Source organism: Oenanthe melanoleuca, chromosome 2 (genome assembly GCF_029582105.1).
Source record: "Oenanthe melanoleuca isolate GR-GAL-2019-014 chromosome 2, OMel1.0, whole genome shotgun sequence".
NCBI classification, from domain to species: domain Eukaryota; kingdom Metazoa; phylum Chordata; class Aves; order Passeriformes; family Muscicapidae; genus Oenanthe; species Oenanthe melanoleuca.
The window spans coordinates 50,572,411-50,594,855 of NC_079335.1; the positions used below are offsets into that span (position 1 = coordinate 50,572,411).

A 22,445-nucleotide genomic window follows, 5' to 3' on the forward strand; every position below is an offset into this window, starting at 1 on the left:
ACTCCACACTACTCGTGCACAAGGACCAAAATGCAGTATCAAGAGTGCAGGCCACACCTGTAGCCTGTCACGTTTTACAGTGTGGATCCCTGTATAATACCATGAGAAGAAAAATTATTCTGCCTTTGGAAACTGGTCTTACTCCACTTATGCTGACATTCCATATGCTGTCTGCTATTCAATGAGCTTGCCACTGCTAGAGATAGTCTCTGCCATCAACCAAATACAAAATAGGAAGGCAACTCCCTTTGTTACATGGTCACTCATGCTGACAGTGCTGTTCCTGGCCTCCAGACACTAAAAGAATCAAATGGAAGTGAAGGCAAGTTGCTTTACAACACAAATTATCTGTACCAGCATTTGTACAGGAAGATTGTGAAAGCAAATGAGAGAAGTTTGTCTGAACAGTAAGCCGTGGAGCATGGGAATATGAGGGATTTTTTGATGCCATCCTTTATCCATGCTTTATCCATGCATTACTTTATCCAAAGTAATCTTTTAATTCTGGGGAAAAAAAAAAAAAAAAAAAACACAACAAAACAAAACAAAACACTTTTCCGATGAATAGGAAATATTAAGGAATTTCTACCCAGTAACAGACTAAAGTAATCCAGCAGCAGAGTGGCCACGGCAATTGTGACTATGCTAAAGGGCTTTGTTTAGCTGCCATGTTAAAATACTACACCTGGCAGCCTTTCAGCTCCTCCCAAAAGCGATCTGGAGAGCATTACTCGAAAACCCACGAGTACAGCACCAGTGTTCCTTAAGTCCTACCACATACTACTACTGTTACAAGCAGATGCAAAACCTTCCACGAGAGCAGATGAATGACCCCTTTCCAAGGCTGCCAACTAGGGCTACATCACCAGTCAATTCCGTAACCCCTCAGATGTGAGTATCTGACGTCTGGCTCATTGGTGCAATCAGGGCACCCCCAAAAAACTAGTCCGGAAACTCAGAAGCTGTCTTGTCCTGCTGCGGCGGGCGGATGGGAATTGTGTCTGAGCGGGGCGGAAGGGGGATGCAGCAAGGACCAGACCCCCAGCGCGGCGGGATCGGCATCCCACAGCCTTTCGCGAAAGCGAGTGGCCACCCCGGGCTTTCCGGCACCGCGCCACACGCACCTGCGTCCGGGGCCGTTAGCCGCAGCCCCTCCGTACCCGCTAGTGCCCGGCCATGGGATGGAAAAGGACGGGACGGAACGGGATGGGCTGCGCCCGGCGCGCACGCGCACTACGCCGGATAGTTAAAACTCACTGCGCCATCACCGCCGGAAAAACCCCTCCCCGGGGAGGGGGCGGCAGCGGCAGGACGGGGCGAGGCAAAGCGGGGCGCTCTGGTGCCTGTAGGTCGGCTCCCGTCCCGCGGCAGGGACCGGAAAAGCTCTCGTCCGCCACCTCGCCCCGTGACCAGCCGGGGCCGCCGCCGCCATTTCCAGAAGGTTCCAGCGGCCGCAGCCCAAGAGGATGCGCGGCTGCCCCGCAACCCCCCCCTCGCGCATGCGCACTGCTCGCGCCTATTCCCCGTCCCAGCCCCGTCCGTCCGTGGCGTCCCGCGAGCCTGTTATTTCCCGTCGCCCTGCGGGCGTCCGCGCCCGTCTCCTTCGGGATGGGGACGGCGCCGGGAACGGAGAGAAGCGGTGCGGTGCCCACCCCGCCCCGAGCGCTCTGTCGTTGGCAGCGGCACCGCTCGCCCGCGTCCCGAGCCGTGCGCGAGGCCCACGTGGGCGGCGCGCGGCCAATGGGAGCGCCGCTGGGAGGGGGGCGGGGGGAGCCGAGCGGCGGCGCGGGGTGTGAGGGAAGGAGGGAGGGAGAGAGGGATAGGGAGGGAGAGAAGGAAGGCGGCAGTGAAGGAAGGAAGGAAGGAAAGAAAGAAGAAGGGCGGGCGAGGTGTTTGCAATCCCCGACAGCCCCAGCGCTCGGAGCCGCGGCTGAGCCTCAGCCCCTGGGCACTGCGGGCGGCACTCGCTGCCCTGCCCGATTCCCCGCGGCCGCGCCGTCCACAGACACAGGAGCAGCAGCAGGAGGAGGACGCGTCCCGCTGCCCCGCTCCCGGCAGAAGGTAAGGACTGGAGCGCACCTTCGGGGACCCCAGCCCCACCCGGTGCCCGCGGGGTGCCGCCCCCTCGTCCCTGAGCCCGGGGAGCGCCCACCCGGTGCCCGCCTCAGCGGTGTCACCGCTGCCGCCGTGTCCCCCCGGGCAGCGGGCACCGCGCCTCACGCCCGGCTCCGTCCGGCCGCACTGTCAGCCCGTCAGCGCCGCGGCGGGAGCCATGGCCGCCGCTGTCACCGCCTGGCCCGCCGAGCCCGGCCGCTGCCCCGCCGCCCGGCGTGAGGGGCCCGCCGCCTGCGGGAGGTTCCCGCGGGAGGCCGGGCCGGGAATGTGCGGGGAAGCTGGGGAGGCGGCACGGCGAGCGGCGCGCGGTGCCGAGCGCGGCATGGCAGTGTACACACACGGGGCACACACAGCGCACAGACACACACGCACATAACACACACGCCCCGCCTCCGTGTCGGGAATTTCGGCTGCTCCCTGCAGCCTCGGGAGTTGCTCCGCCGGTGCCGGCCCCGCCGGGGCTGCCTGGCTGCTCGGCAGGAGAACGCGTTCCCTGCCTTCGCTGCCAGCGCCTGGCAGCCGCCGATGGGGATGGAGCGCGGCAACTCGCGCTGCACAGGTGACAGCAGGCAACAAAGGAAGGGCAGGGAATGAGAGGATGCCAGGCTCACTTGCTCAGTTCTTCATTCTAGTTCCTGTCAGACTCTCGAGGTACCATTGATAATGTTCAGGCTTGTTTGGTTGGGTTTTTTGTTTTAATTTGGAGGGTTTTTTGGGGTGCTTTTTTTTGGTCTTTTTTTTTTTCCCCTAAAGACTGTGTATGCAATAATAAATGAAAGGGTTTTTTTCCTTTTACTTTAAACTCCCAAATAAAATAAATATTTTGCAGAATCATAGAATCAATTAGCTTGTAAAAGACCTCTGAGGTCGTTGAGTCCAACCTGTGACCAAACACTGTCATGTCAAGTAGATTGTGGCACTTCTGTGTCCTGTCTTTCCTTAAACACCTTCAGGGGTGTTGATTCCACCACCTCCCTAAGCAGCACATTCCAATATCAGTATTATTATTTAATATCAGTATTATTAGCTAGAGCTCCTGTGGAAGTTGTGTTCCATGGCTTTCTTCCGTGGCCCATATGATATGGAAGAAAGGGAGTCTTATGTCTCTGAATTACAAGGTAGCTCATGGGATCAAACAAATCTTTAATAGAGAAAAGTGAGTGAGTGGTGATGCTTATAGGAACAAAAAGCTATTGGACAGATGTGGAGCCATCCAAACGTACTTATGTTCCAGGAAAAAACTGTCTAATCTTGGAATGCTAGGAAAGGGTGAGATCATTATGTCTATAAGAAATCATTAACTATTATTAAAATAATTGTTTATTGACAAGCCATGATTTGGGGGCACTTCTTTCTCTCTAATTTTGAAACAACAAGGGTATGGGTGTTTTTCAATATACAAGTTGATGGTAGTTTGGTTGTCCTCAAGTATTGGTTGCTGTAGTTAAGGGACATGGGTGAGCTACTGTGCAGATGCTGTGAAGCTGCAAGGAACCTGTGCTTTCTTTCCTTCTTTTGCTGTAATCCTTTGCAATAGTTTGCTGGGTAAAAGTCCCCAGAGCAACAGATCTTCAGCATTATCTGAGATGTCAAGGTATTTCAGCTGTTCTTACTGTTTGAGGTCTGTGCAGCTGTTTTTCTTCATTCTTTGAGATGGAAATTCAGACTCCCTCCTGACCTTGTGACTTGATCACCTGGGGACCTTAATCTTGCCCTCTGTGAATTTAGTAGGTTTCTGTGCAAGCTTGAGAAACAGTCTGTTCAAATAAAATTGTAGGGTTTGAGGTACAGCAGAATATTTCTTTGGGAAGATCATGGTGAAACCATTGACTGTCTGTGTCTTTTTACACTCCACCTCCCCCCTTAATAGTTCTACCTTTCTGTATGTGTTGTGCAAGCTAAAATGTCAAGGAGTACCAGTGTTTTTCTTGGCACCCAGAGGACCATGATGGCTTTCTTGTGGCAATGTCAGTTTTTCAGTGTGGTGTGTGAGTCCCTTTTCCTACTTCCTGGCTTTTCTGTAGCAATCACTGAGTGTGGGCAGTTGATCACAGAGTCTTTGATTCTTTCAGAAAGATGACAGCTCAGTCTTTCAAATATAAATATTTCTGCCTTTCTATTGCCATCACTCTGTGTGTTCTTCTCCCACCCAGAGGATTATTCAAAATCGTTTGTGAACTTGGAATACTACAGACATTAAAGCTTAGGACAGATGTTGTGTAAGAAAGCAAGCTCCATGCCACAAACTGAAGTCTGTGTGCAGTTTCTTCCAACAGGCTTGCACAATAGGTGACTTCTTAGAGGAAAAGGCCTTTTAATAAGCAGGCTGAATGAGTGCTTGTGTGAAGCTTCTGTGTTTGCTTGTCACTAGATGCAGGAGGTACTGCTATGTAGCCACTTAACCATATGATTAAAAGCATACACTGAAAGTTGAATATCTATGTTTATAAATCAGTGGTCACCAGTCATTCTCAACAAATTTGAGGGTTTCTTTGCACCCTTAGATGTCTGTTTAAATTGCTAGTAACTCCATAAGCTGTTGCAGCTTTAACTTAAGTAGGTGGAAGGTCCTGGGTATCCTTTTTAGTGCCTTTATAGGCACCTAGAAATGACAGTTATAACTTCTTCCTTGGTATTCAGAACTTCTTCCTCAGTTTTGGGCATACAGGCAGGAAAACTGATATTTGTTGAACTGATTGACCATGTTTAGACAATCTTAGGCCAATGAAATTGCCTGAGAGTCTAGTGGAGTTGGTCCTCTTTAAATCTGGAAAAAACTATTGATCACAAAATATGTAATGATTAACCTGCTCCCACACTGTTAATATAAACACTCAGAACAACCTACTTCTTATATTTTTTGGATCCTATTTACAAAGTGATGGGCTGGGCATGGCTGGTGTTTCTTCTTTTCCGTGTTCTATTGCAGATGGAATATTACAAATGTTGATTGGTCATTTAGTCTCCAAATCAAACTATTTTTTAACTACATCATTAGACTCTAGTGACAGATGGTATGAAATAAATATTAGCACAAACTAAGTCTTGCATTTTGTGTTATTACACTGAATGATTTTATTAACAGAATTCAGAGCTCTGCTAACATCTAGTTTTTTTTCTTGTCAGTTCATTATTATTCCAGAACCTAGAAAAGTCTTGAAAGTTCTTCTCTAAGCTTATGGAGACAGTTGAGGACCTTTATTGCCACCTTGCTTAAAGACTAAATATTCATAGAGACATGACACCCTTGAGAGTATGACTTTGCCTTAGTTTATTTTAGATTATTTCCCTGGATCTGGTGAAGCGTCCTTATGTCTGCTGCAACTGCTTTTGTCTTTTGCAAGCAATAGATGAATAAATACTCATCATTTTCTTGGCTTCTACATTGAGTGCTCTAGGTAGTGTTAGTGTCACAAGAGGGTTGATTTTACACTGGTTTGTGTTAAGAAAAGCCATTAGCAACATTGGAGACAGAATTACGGGCTATATTAGAGGTAAAAACTAAAAATGTACTCTGAGGAGGGAAACTTTATATATTTTCTTCTCTGGTCCTGTCATCTGCTTTCTACTCATGAGTAGCCTGCTGGAGTTAGAGAGTAGTGGAACAGCTCTTTCCTTGCATTATGTCTTACATTCATGAGGCTGGAAAGCATCAGAGGTAGAAAACACTTTTCCTTCTCCTCTCTGGGCTTCATAATGTATTCAGTGCAACAAACCCCAAATAACTCTTACATATTTCCAAGTGTTCTGTGGTAGATCTTAAAAAGTTCCATTGTTTGATGACAGCAGAAATGAGCTTGTGTATAAAGACATTTCCTATGGGTTCCTTTTCTTTCCAAGCCTTTTTTATCAGTTCTTTTAAAGAGGTATCTGGCTATCAAACCTTTCTAGCTCTGTTGGCCAGGTAACTATCTTAGCTGGTTTGTGGAAATGTCTTCCTCTTGCTTGCTTCCTTCAATGGTCTGTGCAACAAAGAGAGAAGTCAACTTTCTGTGGTGCTTTGTGCTCTTCAGCAACCTGCTAATATGGGTTCATACTACTAGTTTAATTATTAAGGAAAAATGGGCCTTTCATTTAGTGTTATTCTCTTTCATGTGTGGGTAATGCTAATCTATTAATCTTTTGACTTCAAGAAGAAACAGGTGTTTTGACACATTTTATCATTTTAAAGCAAATTTAAAAAATAATTCTGTTTTTTATCTTGAAAATAACTGGTTGTTTGCTTTCCAGTTCCTTCTATTCTCCAGATGACACAGTAAAACTTCAATGAAAGTTAACTGCAGTACTCACTGTAGTTTTACAGCCCTAAATAGTTATACTTGTCTTCAAACAGTATTCTGCTTGTTCTGTTTCCTCTCCATCTGTTCCCTCGCTATCTCTTTTTCCCCAAAGAAAGATTATTTCTATAGGAGCTGACAGATGATTTTGTTGTTATTTTTGTGAGATTTGGTGATGGCCAAGAGGTGGCAATAAAGCATGTTGAATATGTTGCATGTCTTCACAATTTAGCCCAGACAGAAACCTCTGTTATCCAGTTGGTAACCCACGAGTAAGCCAAGATTTCTTTCTGTCCTGCATCTTCTGCTTTAGATTCTTCTTATGAATGGTGGCACTCCAGCTACCTGTTTTGCCTGTCCTGAATCCTGCTATAGCTGAAGGACTGTGAGTAGGTGTTGGCAGTTCATCTGTTCTTAGCCTGTGAAGGGCTTTTTGTGTGTTTTAAATAATGCTCTTTGTGGCAGTGCTGCAGATAAGTTGTGGGTTTTCTTGGGTTTAGATTGACAAATTGTCATTAGTTTATGAAGATTTAAACAGAAATTACTGAGGTCCTAGTAATGGCATATGTCATAGTTGTGAAATCTCTTGTCTTGGAGATCTGTAGGTTTCCAGAGAGAAAGTATATTCCTGTGGCAGGAGTTGAAAATTGCTTAGCAGTCGGTTTGCTTATCTTATGTTTGTCTAAGTACTAAGTACTGATAAAAAGGCTTTTAAGTTTTATTCTGGTTGATTCTGCATATGCAATAGTCTTTCTTGATTGAAAAATACTTATTTAGCTACATCTTTAAGTAATAACCAGTAGATCAAACCTGACGTTTACAACTCCACTTCTCCAAGTAGTTTAAAGAGTGTGTCGTATTAAGCTAAACTGTGCAGGTGTTTCCTTTGAACCCATAGCTCATCCTAAAAAAGACTCAAGAGGAAGCACCTGTGAACATTCAAGTTTATAGACTTGTAGCTTTAAAGGGAGAGCTAATGGATTTTGCAATAAGTGGCTTTGGCTTCTAAGAGCCAGAGTTCTTGGGCTAGCATATTTTTATTTCCTTGGGATAGAATTCCTCTTTGTAGAATCAAGGATCTCCTTTCTTTTGAGAGACTATTGAGAATAAATGGCGATCCCTTTAGGCACTCCAGAGACTTATCCGTGTCTGGTTCTAAGAGGTGAGGTTGTTTTTCCATGTGAAAGTTTATTTTGACACCTAGGTCTTTCCCTCAGTAGGAATATAATGTTTGCATTCTACACAGTTGTCCTGATACAGTTGGAGTGTGACACCCATAGTCACATGATGCACCGGTTCTTCTGGCCACCTATGTGAGGATTTAGAATAAAATTAGAATAAAAGCTGTCCTGACTACATAGCAGAAGTTTCTGGAGAATACAGAAGGCACAGACCTTGTCCTGTGCTGAATGTGTCAGCAGGAGGAGAGAACAACCTGTAGCCATCCTGTTGCTGAGGTGAAGACCATCTGCATTTCTGATTCATGGGGCAGAATCACAGACTGGCTGAGGTCAGAAGGCCCATCTGACCCCCTCATCTATTCCCTCCCAGGCTCCCTGCAGGCTCAGCTAGAGCAATGTGCTTATGGTCATGACCAGTTGAACCTGGAATTTGGCCCAACAGTGCAAGTGAAATATTATGTTCTAATTTTACTTAGTCTTAGTTGGGATTCTTTGCTGAACTTATTGTTGAAGGCTTGATAAATTATAAAACTGTCAAACTTTTTTCTTATTCAAATATGTAATACAACTTTTTTTTCAGCTGTTGTAGTAATGTGTTTTTCGTGACTAATTTAATTTTTAATAGTCAAAGGATGCATTCTTCCTGTACTGCCTCTGTGTGGTAGTCTTGTAAAGCTGTGGTACGTTCTACTATAGTTCTGTTATACAGATTCTTAATTAAGTAATTTTTGAAAAATTATTTTAATTACTAATTAGCTGGTTGCCTAAGTAAAACTTCTTTGCACTTCATTTCTCCTGTTAAAAATGCAGTTTCTGATATTTCTTTTTGAAGAAAGACAAATCCATCTATGTCTTCTGTACATTACTTATGCTATAACTTAATGGAAAAAGTCTTTTCCGGTGCTTGACTCTGAGTAAGCTTGTGAGTGAGAAACTGAAAGTGAAACAATCTTCTGTTGCCGAAGGAGAAACATGAAAAGTAGCTGAATTATAATTAGCAATAAGAGAATTAATTCAGAAATTATTATTTGAATATTGAGGCCATCTGCAAAGGAACTTAGGCTTATTTTATGATCCTTTGGAATTCTTTAAAGAAGAAAAACATTTATTCAAGCTGTTCTGTTTGTACTGGTTCTTTCTCTTTGTTTCTTTCCAGTGATTCCTTGCAGAGCCAGACTGTGTAAGAACAATAATGCTAGTATCCTCCTTGAAAAGACAAAGGTTTAATCTGAGAATAGAGAAATGCACTTGAGAATAATACAATACTGACAAGTGTCCTTCAGATTCATCTTGAATTCTGGCACCGGTTCAGTTCCTTACTGGCTCACATGAGGGAATGCTGTAGAAATAACATAAGTGGTTCAGAAGGAATGATGCCCCTTGTCACTATGTAGGAGCCACTCCTGCCACACTGTAATGAGGGTTGATGTCTGACTTCTGAATGGAAGATTTGTCACCATTCTGGGAGAAGCAGTGCTTTTTTTTTGGTTGTTTGTTTCTGTTTGTTGATAATGCCAGGAGATTACCAGAGATAACCCTATTCCTAAACATTAATTTCTTACATCTTATCCTTCCCATTTTGTGGTAGGGTATGTGTATCTATATGCATAAAGAGAAGCTTCAACACAAGTCTCTGAATCAGGGAGGAGTTTCTGCTTAAATAGTTCCTAAGCATTCTTTAATGAAAATATCATCTGGTTTATGTTATGCAAGTTCCACAAACTTGCAGCTTTTGTGCTTTAAGCTGTTCAGTTTAAAATCAGTGTTTTCATAAAATGTAAATGCTTTCAGTGCAGCACTTTTCTTGGTTATTGAGAGGAAATTATATGAATGGATAGTGGTAGTAGAATGGTCTGCCTTTTTTTTTGCAAGATAATACTAGCTTATTGATAAAGATTATGCCATTCCTGTGCAATCTGGGATGCCATTGTGATATCAAACGTCCTACTGTTTTATGCTTTTCTAGAAAGTCTCCTTTTTCCAAGCCTGTTGCGAAAGTTATTAATTACTTAAGACTATGAGTTTGCAAGTTCACTTGTAATATGTGTCCAGTCTACATGCTTCACTATTAAGCAATCCCACAGCCCTTCAAAAACTTCTCTGAAATATTGGAGGATTCCATAATCTTAAACTGGTAGAACTGCTGTTCTGAAGGTCTGTCCTGAATATAGACATCTGTACTATTTCTGCATAAATCAGAGGGTACTTACTGTAAAGAGAGTTCCTTGGCCCTATATGTTCCTTTTACTAAACAACTAACAAACAACTAATATTTAGGATTTCAGACTTGTGACACTACTTCTGATCAAAAACTTAAAAAATAACTCATAGTATTTGATACCTGTTCCTTCAGGTACCTTCTCAACTCTGCTTATATCAAATATTTTTTAGGGATCCCTGTTGCAAAGCACCATCCTCCCTACTCACCTGTTTTCAGACTTGTGCCATTCTGCCTGTCCAGGTCATATTTGTCAACATTGTTTTTTCACCCTAAATAACATTATGTAAACAGATTAATTCCTAAGGCTTTTTTTTTTTTTTTTTTTTTCAAGTGTGGAAGAGAGAGAGCCGTCTGGGAAAAGAATTCATCTTTTCCCTCCTTCTTTTGCTTTTTACCTTTTCTCAGCACCTTACTGGGCTTTGCTGGCAGTTTCTTGGTGTCTTCTTTTGGATGGATCTTGATCCAGATGGGTTTACACGGGTTTAGGTCCATTAATCTAAATAATTATTTGAGAGTGTCTTATCCTTTAAAAATGATCTTTTTGGATACTTGGTCTTCAATAATCAGTACATTGCTGTGAGATGTTAAAGTAAAGCCTACCACACTTTGTTGGTTTTTTTAAAGTTCTTCCCTGTTCAGTTATCCATGTGGAAGAACTTTAAAGGCCATTTATAGATACCTGAGATCCTCCTTCTTTTCCTCTGTCATGCTCTGCTGGTAATTTTTAAATCTTACATGCCAAACAATATTTAATTGGTTGACATAGCACCTGCAAGGATATTTTGACAAAATGTTAGTTTTTATGCATTTTTTGCAGTGCCTTGGAAAGACATAAGCAGTAATTAATTCCATATGAGTTTACAAGTGTGATACCAACAAACTGCTTTCATTTTTTTTTTTTTTTCATAATCTTGATGTGTGGAGTGACATTTGCAGTGGGAGGATCTCAGAATCTGTTTGATACTGGAAACTTCAGAGAAAGTAGAGGAAGGAAATGGGAGGAGTGTGTTGCAAAAGAAGTGAAACAAGTGCTTCTTGTCTGTATTTGCATGACTTCTTGCTGTGTTCTACAGTGTGGCTAGCCTTCACCTTCTACTGTACCAGAAATGCTGTCTGCTCTATATTAGAGCAGCACTGCTCATTTGACCTGCTGCATACAGCAGAATTGCATGATGAGTTGATTCCACTTTAAATGATAAACTGTGTGAATCTCTGGGGTTAAATGCATTTGTGCAGTCTAGGTTACTGCTTCTAGAAGAGTCCTGTGGCAGCAGCTGGAATAAGTTCTCTAACTTAGGAGAAGGTTATGGGAATAGAGAGTCCATGTTGAAGGAAGCTGAACACTGACCCTGAAAATTACCTATTTTTTCAGTCTGTTTTGGAATTTGTGTGAACTGTGGGCTTTTTATGAGCACATGCTAAGTGCTTTCCTCACATGAAGATACCTGCTTTGAGACTGACCTTTTTCCTTCTGCAGTGGAAGGACTCGTTGCTTGCAGAAGCTGAAAATTAAGTCAATAGTAGCTATGGTCTAACCAAGTATTAACTACTGTCTAATGCAAAATAATCTGAAAAATAAAATCTTTCATGTTACAAGTGTGGCAAATTGGTCAAACTCCTCACTTAATTTTTTCTTCCCTTCATTATTCTGTCAACCTAATTTGCCATCTGTAAAATGAAGGAAGTAATGTATTTTCATCTTCCAGCAATATTGTGAAAATAATATTTGTGAAGGGAGGTGGAGTTTTGATTTATGAGTAGTAATTTCTTTGGAGTAGTCTGGGATAGGTACTGCTCTTTATTTAGGATGTTGTTGGGGTTTTTTAAAAACAAAAGGTGTGGTAGACATTTTCTTCCCTTTAAGAAGGTAGAAATCAAGACAAGCTGAAATAGCAGGAATCATGTTAAGAGTGAGAAATAGACTTTCTTTCTCTAGGAGCAGGTGAAGCCACTTGCTGCAGCTTTTTGTGGTCATTGGTTCCTCAGAATCTTCACCAGGTTGTCGGCATGTTGGTTTCATGCTGACAGGTAGATTTTGGAATTTTAGTTGAGAATTTGTGAGGCAGGAAATGTCCAACTTACTCCAGTAAAAGTTTAAGTTAAAGTTTGACTGACATTTAATGTAGTTGCAAGAAAACCTTGGAAGATGCTCAGGGGTATTTCTAATACCAAGCTGTGACATGGAAGAGGAGCTCTCTTGCTCAGCTACCGCTGTTACTGCAGCATCGTCTCTCTAATGAGCCATATGCATGAACCCATAGTATCTTTAAACTTCAAGTCATTCTATGTAACACATCTCAAAGACATACTGGGTTGTGGTGCTTTCAATCAGTGAATAGGATTTTGTAGATTAAATCTTGGGCCAAGGCTTTTTCTTCTTACACGGTGTGCTGCTTGAGAAGTGTTGCTGCATGATTTATAGGTGCCTACAGTTAGGAAGTTTTGTACTTTCCTTATTTCTTTTACTATGTTTTCCTGCTGAAGTAACAAACCCAGCCTGGTCTGTGTAAAGTTCAACTAAAGCTGAAAATGTCTAACTGGCTGTATAACTGAGAGACTTAAATGGACCTCTGAATGTCTCTTCACCTCAACTATTCTTTAATTCTATGTACAATGAAGTTCTTGTATTCTCTGATAAGCATGTGTTTAGTTAAAATAAAAGGAGAAACATCTTACTAAAGGTTAATCAGAATGCTGTAGATTCAGTCATGCTCTTTAATAGAGAATATTTGTTACAAAGAATTTGAGAAGACTAGGTGCTTCTACTACCACAGAAATCAATTGAAGAGTGTTGTGAAATCTGTGGAACTTGACACTTCAAGCACAGGTAAACTCAGGCTCTTAAAATAGGGATTATCAGTAGGAGCCCAAGTTGCTATATCGGCAAGTGCAACAAAACCACTGCAAAGGTTTTGTTTGTTTTTTGCATAGGAGAGAGTTGCATGTCCTCTCATTTTTTTCTCTTCCTAGTAGAAATTCCTAGACTATGAGATACGTTCCTTTTTTTGGTAGGAAGTAGTGGTAAGTTCCAGCTGAAGTATTGGAAAATCTCTCTTGCTGCCTGAGTGTTGGCTGTTTTTTAGGGACTTCATCCTATCCCTGTATAGTGTAGTCTGGCATGCAATGAGTCGGTACTTCAGAGTATATTAAAAGCTGTTCTGGAGATTGTGAGTAGTCAATGCCCATGCCTTTTTTACTGTTATACTTTATTTTATAAAGGATACCTTTATAAAATGGAATTCAAAGAAGTAGTTTATTTTGCTTATTGCGGAAGGATTTGTACAATTCTTACATTTGGATCTCGGTATCTGAACATTTCAAATTCAAATGTTGGAATGCTCTCTGACAGGACAATAAATCTGTTCCATATGTTAACTAGTATCTGAGGAGTCTCCAGAGTAATTATGTATATATATCCAATTTATCTCATGGTGCATATTTCTGATATGTATGTTTATTAGGCTGATGCATTGTTTTCTTCAATCTTTTTGATATATCTGCTAAAATTTGGTAGGGCAAACTGCTGCAGGGGAGAGGTAACGTACTGTTTCTGAGATTGCACAATAGGTATAGCAAAGGAGTAGAACTAATCCCAGCATTGCATGTTCTAGGCACAAAGTTTTCTCAAGTATTGTGCAAATCTTAAAGAAAAATTGTAATAAAAAAGAATTTCTCACTTCTGGACCAAGAATGTTTTGTCATATTTTTATCGTCAAATGCTGTAAAATCTGCCAAATTTGTGACTCATGTCTGTGATGGGTACTGCATTTGCACTTAATACAGCAACAGACTGTTGCCTTAGGCACATTAGTTTGAGGCTGTGTTGGAGCTTAGTTCTTTCATCATAACCCTGACACTGGAATGTGCATGCACTGAACCGTCGCGATTGTGTGAAAAGACCTTGTGAATATTTTCCAAATAAAAATGTTCTTGTCACCTTTCATCTGCAAAAGCCACTGCATGTATCATTCAGACAGTGTTCTCTCTAACATACTAAATTGCTAAATACTAAAGTCAGTAGTGGTTAGTAATTTATTTGCTGGTTACTTCCAGAGAACTGAATTGGGAGTACAATGAGACACCATGGAGTGCAGGGCAAAAAGAGTCTGGTAGATTGTTCTGTTCATTGTATTTGAAGGTATTATAGTGTGTACCACGTTGAGGAAGTGGTAATGGTAAAAAACCAATCTCAAATAGTACAGTGTACACAAATAGCCTTTTATTTAATGTTTTCTTATGCAGAGTGTGTTTTTCCCTGAGCTTGTAAAGAATAATATGGTTCTAGCCTGCAGCATGAGGCAGGCTTGCCAGAAGGGATGTACTGTGGTGTATATTTAGTCCATTATAGCTGCATATATCTAATGTATTATCAGGTTTTTAGAAAAAATGTTCTACTATCTAGATTTCATACCTTTTAAACTTTAGCACCTAGGGAGTTAAAATGTTCCCTAATCCTACTTAGCAGTAATATGTACTGGACTACAGCAGCATCCTCAGTTGCTAAATGATTGAGAGGAAGTCTTTTTTGGGGATCCATGTAATATTGCTTTCCTAGGACTTTGTGCAAGAAATCTAGAACTATTTCTGCTCAAATAAAGCCTTTAATGACCTTTTCAATGTGTTCATTGTAAAGTCAAATAAACTACTCTAATGATTATGGAATAGCTGTGTTGATAGAGTTTTCTGCAGTGAAGACCTTGGTACAAATATTTTTCTGTCTGCAGTCATTGAAATTTTGACCTTTCAGAACAGTATTTTGTATGATATTCAGATGAGATTAAGTACTTGCTCTCAGCAGATCTTTTACCATCATTTTGACATTTTCATGAGACATCAGCAATGTTTGAGACTTCATTTCTTCAAGTATGTCTGTCCAAGGAGGTGGTGGCAAATGGACCACAGGGATAAGCTGGTCATTCTCCATTTAAGCAAAAAGGATATGAAATCCTGATGCTTTTTTACAAGGGGTAGGAGTGGCAAGACTAGAGGTTTTTGTAACACAGAAAAAAAAAAGTATTCTGGGGAAAAATATTTGTGTGTTGATCATGGAGTCCCCTGTGCTTTCCTCCCAGAGACAATCCCTTCTTGGCATTGTCCTCTCAAGTCTCTCTCTCTGCTGCCTCCTTGTCACAGCTGCATTGTCATTTGGCTAATCTGAAGCTTTAGACATATTTCTGTGTGGGAGATACCCGGATAAGATACAGACAGATGTTCTTTTTGTAGATATCATGTTTAAATTGCAACCCAGAAGAGTCTGGCCCTGTACTACTGGACTTCACTGCCCTCTTACTATGTGTTGTAACCCGAATGGTCTCTTTACAAACATCCCTAGCCTCTAACTGAAATACCCTGAATAATCTCTTGTTCTGTCTCAAGCCCTTTTTTCTTACTGGACACTGTAGGTGAAAAGGTAGATGCTGGTCTGATAGCATGTTCATTTACCAGGAGGCATTTCATTGCATAGCTGTTGGCTCTGGTTGGGTAACTGTGTGTAGAAGCATTGAGTTCCATAAGAAGAAAATAATTGGCAGTGCTGTTACATCTCCCATCACACATTTCATGTAGCATTAATAATTAGTTAACCTCTCTTTTGGAAAGAAATCACTTCTCTGAGCTGTTAGCTGAAGGATGCTTTTGTTGTAAAATAAAATACTGAAGTCATTTGCACTTTCCTGATAAGAAGAAGAAAAAAGAACACAGTGTGTTAAACTTAGTTAAATGAACATCTTTTTGCTAAAGCTCTGCTTCTTACAGGATTTAAAAATACCAATTTTCTGTAGCTTTTTGGTCCTTTGTACTATACCCATTCCCTTTCTCCCAGTGTGTTAACCTCATCTGTCTTTGACACACTCCCACCAGAATGCAGATAACATTTGGTATGGCTAGGCGTGAGCTACCTACATACTTCTTAATTAGCCAATGTGTACATACGGGTTGGCCAGCTGGCTTTCTCTGAACAGAATATGTAATGTTGGCTTTTGCCTGCCTTTCCCTCACTTCAGCTGTTCTTAGACATCTCTTTTGTACTCATCCGCTAACTTTTTTTCCTTTTGGTAGACTCTTAATAGCTTTGAGATCTAGATCATACCAGTCATTTCAAGATAAACTTGGAAGAGACTTTTTTCTAGGGTTGGGAAGGAGGAGATTGCGAAGAGAAAATCAGGTCAGTCTTAGTTTAAATCACTGACTATCCTCTCTTGTCACTGTAGTTTAGTTTGCTATGTGTAGTGTTTTCAGAGTTTGATTCCTCCGGGTTTAAGCTGAGAGATGTATTTAGGAATTTGTTTAATGTGCATTTAGTACATGGAACTGCAGTAGAAATAGTCCAGAGCAAATCTGCTAAATGTGACTAGTGTATATTTGGGATTTTTGTTACCAGCTGTTCCACTCTACAGATCCGCTCTTGATAATTCTTTACTTCTTGCTAATTTAGATGTAGCCATAGTTGTGATTTTCAGTAGTTTAATTTTATTAAAACATTCTGAAGCATTCCTGTCAACTATTTATAGCAGAAACTTGGTATAATTGTTTCCCAGTCTGGAGTAAATCCTTATTGAGAGATTTTTTTTTTATTTATTTTTATTTTTGGTTGGTTTTTGGTTTTGTTTTTCTTCTTCCCTGCAGATGAAGAAATGGGAAGTACAGGAAAACAGAGGTAGTTGAGAAAATTGCTTTACTCTAGACCCCTTCTTTTTTAAATGTAAATGCTTTCTAGAGCAGGAGAGTAGATGCAGTGTCTTGGAAATCAACTCATCTCCTACTGGTATTCTCATAAAAGGTTAAAGTTTGTGCCCCCTTGCTTTGATGGAGTACTAGCAGTTAGCTAACCTTCAAGATCAGCTATACAACAGGGCTACCAAAGAAAACCTTCCAGAAGCATCCTGTAACATTTTGCAGTAGGTGTTACAGGGAAGACACTGAACCAGAAAGGAAATAAGTAATTCTGTGAGCAGCAGAACTAATGTTGCTTAATTTCTTAACAATTTGTGTCTTGGCTGACTCTAGTAATGCGCTTGTCTCAGCTGAAACTTCCCCCCCATAACTAAGAGAAAAAAGGAAAATGGTTCTCATGTAGATGAGGCAGTATGAAATGAAGCTGATATTGAAGCCTTCCCATGCAAAAAACAGTGATGGATTTTATTGTAATTCTTATTATCCATTGGCCATCTTTTCCCATGAAATTTGTGAGTGCTTAATATATTTGAAAATTTCTGCTGCTGTCAAATTCAGAGGAAATCCATCTACAGTCTTGGAAGTCTAATTAGTGAATCATACGTATGCATCTAACACAAACACATGGGCCTTAATTTTTCAGAAGACCAGGCTGAAAGATGTAAAGGGGTGAATGACAGTGACAGCAGCACCGTTGTTGTACTGCATGAATTCCCTGTTTTTTTACATAGGTAAAGATAAGCTTTTTCATCAGTGCTAGATGTAAGCTTATACAAATTAATGCAGTAACTTGTTGGCTTTAGAGATTTATTATATTGCTGTTTTTCTGTAGCTAATTATATCCGAAATTCTGGTGGTTGGTGGATTTTTTTGGGATTGGTTTTTGTGTCTAGGCTTATTTATATGAAATAATCCTGGCATTTTATGTCACTGCCCATAGATCTGTCTAAATGCTTGCTTTTGTTACTTGAAGCAGAGTTTTTAGTTCCTTAGTTGAAAAATGACTGAGAGAAGAGTTCAACAGTATTTCTAGTAGTATGCCTCATGATTGGTAGTGAATGTGCAGAAAAGATGTCCAAACATAATAATATCTGATTTTGTTACATACAGAGAAGTGTCTTTAGTAGGAAGCAGATTCTATTGTATTGGAAAGCTTGAAATCTGTTTGAGGGAAAGCACAGCTGTGCCTGTGTGTCACATGAAAAGCAAGGACACTGCTTGTTGTGACAGAGGAGAATAATTTGAATGTAAAGAGTTTAACTTTTAATTTAGGATTCTGGTGATTTAAAATGTTGCCATCAAGGTTGCCTAATAAACCAGCAATTGCATTAAGAAATGGCACTGAGGAAAGCTGGAAGACCCTGTTAATATTCTACATTTTCACTATGGATGTGAACACTTGTGTTTAGACCTTGAGTTGAAATGACATTGAACTCCAGACAAGTGGAAATAAAAGTTAAAATGTCAGTAAAATCACTTCTTCCACAGAAAATTTTATTGTTATGCATACTGTGTAATCACTGGCTAAATAGTTTGCCTAATTTCTGGGCCACCATAGTGATATTTTACTACTTTTTTAAAATCTACCCTTTATGAAAAGTATTTTTTCTCCAATATGTGAAGCATTTATGTCTGTTTTAAATTTTGCACAGAGATTGTGCAACAGCAATCAGGTACTTGAAACACTTTATGGAAATAGTGCTATTGGTTAGTCTTAGTATGGTGGTTCTGCTTTGATAATCCAGTATGTGACACTCAGTTTTAGTGAAGTTCCAAAGCAGGTTTTTTTCCAAATCATATTTGGCTTGGGTCAAGAATTTAACGAATTCACATTTACTTTTGATCACAGAATCACAGAATGGGTCAGGTTGGCAGGTACCACAGTGAGTCGTGCTCCAACCTCCTGCTCAAGCAGGGCCATCCCAGAGCCCACAGCACAGGATTGTGTCCAGAGGGTCTTTGAATGCCTCCAGTGAGGGAGATGCCATGGCCTCTCTGGGTGATCTGTCCCAGTACTCACCTGCACAGTAAAGTTCTTCTCATATTCAGGTGGAGCTTCCTGCACATCTGCTTCTGCCTGTCGATCATTCGATGAAGAAAATAGAAACATCCTATGCTTTCTGTTTTCATTTACTTCTATTTGTATTTTAAGCTAACTGTATTATTAAAAATACCTTTAATTGAAATCTATTTTGAAAGTGTTTTCATAATCCTCTTGCCCCTATGCAATACTTGAGGCTGGGTTTTTTTGGTTCTACCATTTTGAAAAATAAACTGTTGCTCTCCAGGTAAGATATGCAGGGAGACTGGGCCTTTTGTGAAGGGCAACTCTTGCTCATGTGGTGTAGCCCCTGCTGGTGAGGCAAATGAGATCAAGGGAGCCAAGCCTAAGCTAATAAATCTTACTAAGCTCATGAGGTTTGGCTTCTTGCTGTCATATACCAGGGAATGGCATATGAAGCCGGGAAAGGAAAAGAAACAAAGCAGGAATGGAGGTAGTTTCAGGGAGCCAGGTAGCAGTAAAAAAGGAAGGAAAGGGAATAGCAGCATATGCAATGTGAAATATTCTGATTAAAATAATAAAGAAAACTTTGACCTGATGATTTTTAAAAGTAGTTGTAATCATGATATATACAATGGGAATTGTTACAAATGAAACTTAATGAAGATTTGAGAGGCTAAATGAGCAAAAGCAGATTTATGACTTGTCACTTTTTAAACCCATGGAGACAGATATTTGCTGCTATGATAATACACTATGTTTGATCTAATCAGCACAGTAGTATTCTGTAAAGATAGTAATTTGTTGCTTCTTTTAGGATTAAGGAAAGTATTGGTTTTTTTAATTACAGGAAATGCAGTGTAGTGTTTCTATATCTTCTTTGAACTGATAACCATTTTTTGTTCCTGCAGCTGTTATAAAAAGCTACTAAAAACAAAAGGCTGGTAACTGTGTGCTTTGATGTTCATTAAAATTGAGCAATTACTCTCTGTATCAGTAGGACTGCATAAATTCTGTTAACACTCCATAAATGAAGGGAATATACTAATGTTTCTTTTGTCTTAGGTAAGAGCAGAACCAAGAGTTTCACAATATTGTATAATGTATCATAGTGGAGACAAGATCCTGGTTATACAATGTGAGATGGTTTCTAATTAGTCTCTTCCTGTTTTTCATAAGCTTGTGGTTAGTGTTAAACCCCAGCAAAACAAAAAAACTCCATCAAGTGTAGGGGAAAGAAAGGAAAATCAGCAGACCTTAGTGCAACATTTCCTACTTCTGTGTCTCAAGGATTTAGCCTTTTCAACTTTTCTTCCACTCCTATCTGGAAGATTAAGAAAATAGCATGTTAAATTATTGTATACAACAGTGTTAATCTTAGACAGATATTCCTATTTTCCTTAGTTTAAGCCTTGGGGGGGATGGATGTGTGGGCAGGATGTAGAAATTTGTTTGAATATCAACGTCTCATGTGTCAAGTGTAGTGTACAAAATGATTTTCTCAAAGTCATCTGCACCAGATTTGTTGTCAGTTAACTGTATCAAACCACTACAGTGGCCATGGTCCTAAAACAGCAACAAATTCTTTACATGATCATCCCAAAATCTTAATGGTAAAGCAACTGTAGAAATGTTGCACCTGAAATGATGACTTGATCAGGCATAAAATTATGACAACTCAGTAGGATTGTGATCACATAAATACTTGTAACAAAATACATCAATTCAAAAAGACCCGTAAAAAGTCACCAGCTCTAAAGTGCTGTCAAATGCAGTTTTGCCTTTTGTGTGACCTTTCCTCTCAGCCATTCTTACAAAAAGGGTGGCTTTTCCTTCTGTGGAATAGGCAAGTTGGACCTCTTCCATTATGTGAATCTGGAATGACACTTGTTTGGTATACTGTGGAGATGAAACACCACACAGCTCTTGGAGCTTTATATAGATATAAATATATATCTGTCTCTAGTGGTGGCTTATGTAATTGATTTGATAGACAGTGGAAATTAAGGTTTCTAGTTCCAAGTTTAAGCTTTAGAAGATTTTTCTTCTAGCAGGCATCTCTTGATCCAACAGAAAGCATAATAAATCACAAGACTTGATTTCTTCTCCATACTACTTTGAATATACAATATTTCAGTTTCCCAGGCTAGGAAGCTTAATTTCTTTTCTCAGTGTTGCTAGAAATCTTGTTCATTTTTCTAAGCCTTAGGACGTTTAATATGAAGTGAGATATTGAACCTATTAAAATAGCCAAAAATGTTCAGTCTTCCAAAAAGGTAAACTAGAGGGATGAGGTAGTTTAGCAACTGACTTGGTGCTTTTTTCATGGCACTGTCCCCAGCAACAGCCATGTTAGACCTTTTGGGGTTTTGCCCCAAGATTTGAGCTGCATGAGGAAGATGCATGAAGCCAGGTGTCATTATTAGTCATCTTTTTTGGGGTACTATTCAGCTGTGCTACCATCTGCAGTAACATTTGTCCTGAAATGACACTGCAGTGTATATATTTATGTAATGCTGTTTGTTTGTTTTTCAGACACAGGATGAACCCACTGATACAAGATACAACTAGCTAAACAGCTATAAAATGCCCAAATTTGGGTCTACAAAAACAGTTCAAGTTGAAAATTCTGACAGCAATAGCACCATGGTGGAAAAAACAACTGCAAGAAAGGTAAAATTATAATAATCTCCATTTAATTTCAGTAAAAGAAAGCATATTTCATGATTTTTGCTTCTCTAATTGGAAGAAATAAATATGAATCTGTGGTCTGGTATCTTCAGTATTAAAAAACATTGATTTAACTGTAAGTTCAACTGTGGGACAGAATTTGACTTTTATTGTTAACCTGCCAGTAAATTTAAAAGGAAGCTGGATACTTTGGTTTTATTTGATGTAAGTTAGCATATAGTCTCCATATCTTAGCTAATATGAAGTCTTCATATACTCACAAGACCAACAATCCATATTTTATTTTTTTTTACAGTATTACTCTAGCAAACACGCAAAATGTTTGTGAAGGCCTATGACAGAGCACAGACCAAAGAAATATACCTGTTTCCAATATTCCTTTATTACACAGGGACTTGTTCCCTCTGAATTAAAAGCTAAATGCTGTACAAAGCTTAAGAGTAGCCCCTGTACAAGGGAGGCCCATCTAAAAATTGTACAGTCCACTTTTGAGTGTTGGAGAATGAAGGAATATGGGAAGTGCAGTCATGCTGAAGGGTGGTTTGTTGTTTATGAATGTGAAGTATCCCATGATTTTCAGGGTTCTGGAGACAAGTTTCAAATCACGCAGTTCTCCAATTTGTCTGCCTAGTACACTTGTACAATAGACCACGGGTTTATCTGTGCTACTAATGAATAACAGAAGCTGGAATAATACTCTGCATTGAGAATGATGAGTGACATGTATATTGCCCTAAGGTGAGAGAGTCTGTTTGTTTCCCAGCAATCTTTAGAACAGTCTTCTCTAGAAAAGGATTTTGTGTGTGTGGTCATACTCTTTCTTTTATTGAAATTTTTATTCTCTGCAAGGCCATTTGATGAATGGATATAAGACAGGAAGAGGTTAAAAAAAGAAAGATTAGAAGATTCAGAATCTACGTGTAACTTTTTGTCTTCCTAAAACATTCATAGAAAACTTTAGACCTTTTAGTCTTTCTAGTTTGTCTCATTGGTCCCAGTAAACTGAGGCAAAGGTAATTCTTTCTGCTCACTCTGATGAACTACTTAGATAAGAAGAGGAAGATAACAGAGTAAAATGGGGAAAGGAAATTGGCTTACTAGTAAAGGGATGAAATAATGTTAGGGTTTTTTTTCCTGTTTATTCTGATCCTTGTTTGGGATAGGGTCAAGTTAATTGTAGTGTCATTCAGTAATTTAGGGAAAGAGTAGAGAATGGAAGTCTGGCAAAGGCTGTGAATGTGGAATCCCAGTGATGGACTGATTAAGCTGATACCAAAAAGTAAGCT

At 40.2% G+C, this 22,445-nt stretch overlaps 1 protein-coding gene across 2 annotated transcripts in view; it reads left to right on the forward strand.

Moving 5' to 3' along the window:
- Positions 1-1,175: 1,175 nt before the first annotated feature.
- The window catches only part of ANKRD12 (ankyrin repeat domain 12), a 59,412-nt gene continuing 38,142 nt past the window's right edge, over positions 1,176-22,445 (forward strand). The window contains exons 1-2 of one of the 2 annotated variants that reach the window (XM_056483653.1): positions 1,176-2,061; positions 21,004-21,141. In XM_056483653.1, coding sequence (XP_056339628.1) covers positions 21,055-21,141 — 87 coding nt within the window. In that variant the 5' untranslated portion in view covers positions 1,176-2,061; positions 21,004-21,054. Of the gene's footprint in view, positions 2,062-21,003; positions 21,142-22,445 lie in introns of those variants that run through there. The other variant, XM_056483654.1, reaches the window with a different exon arrangement.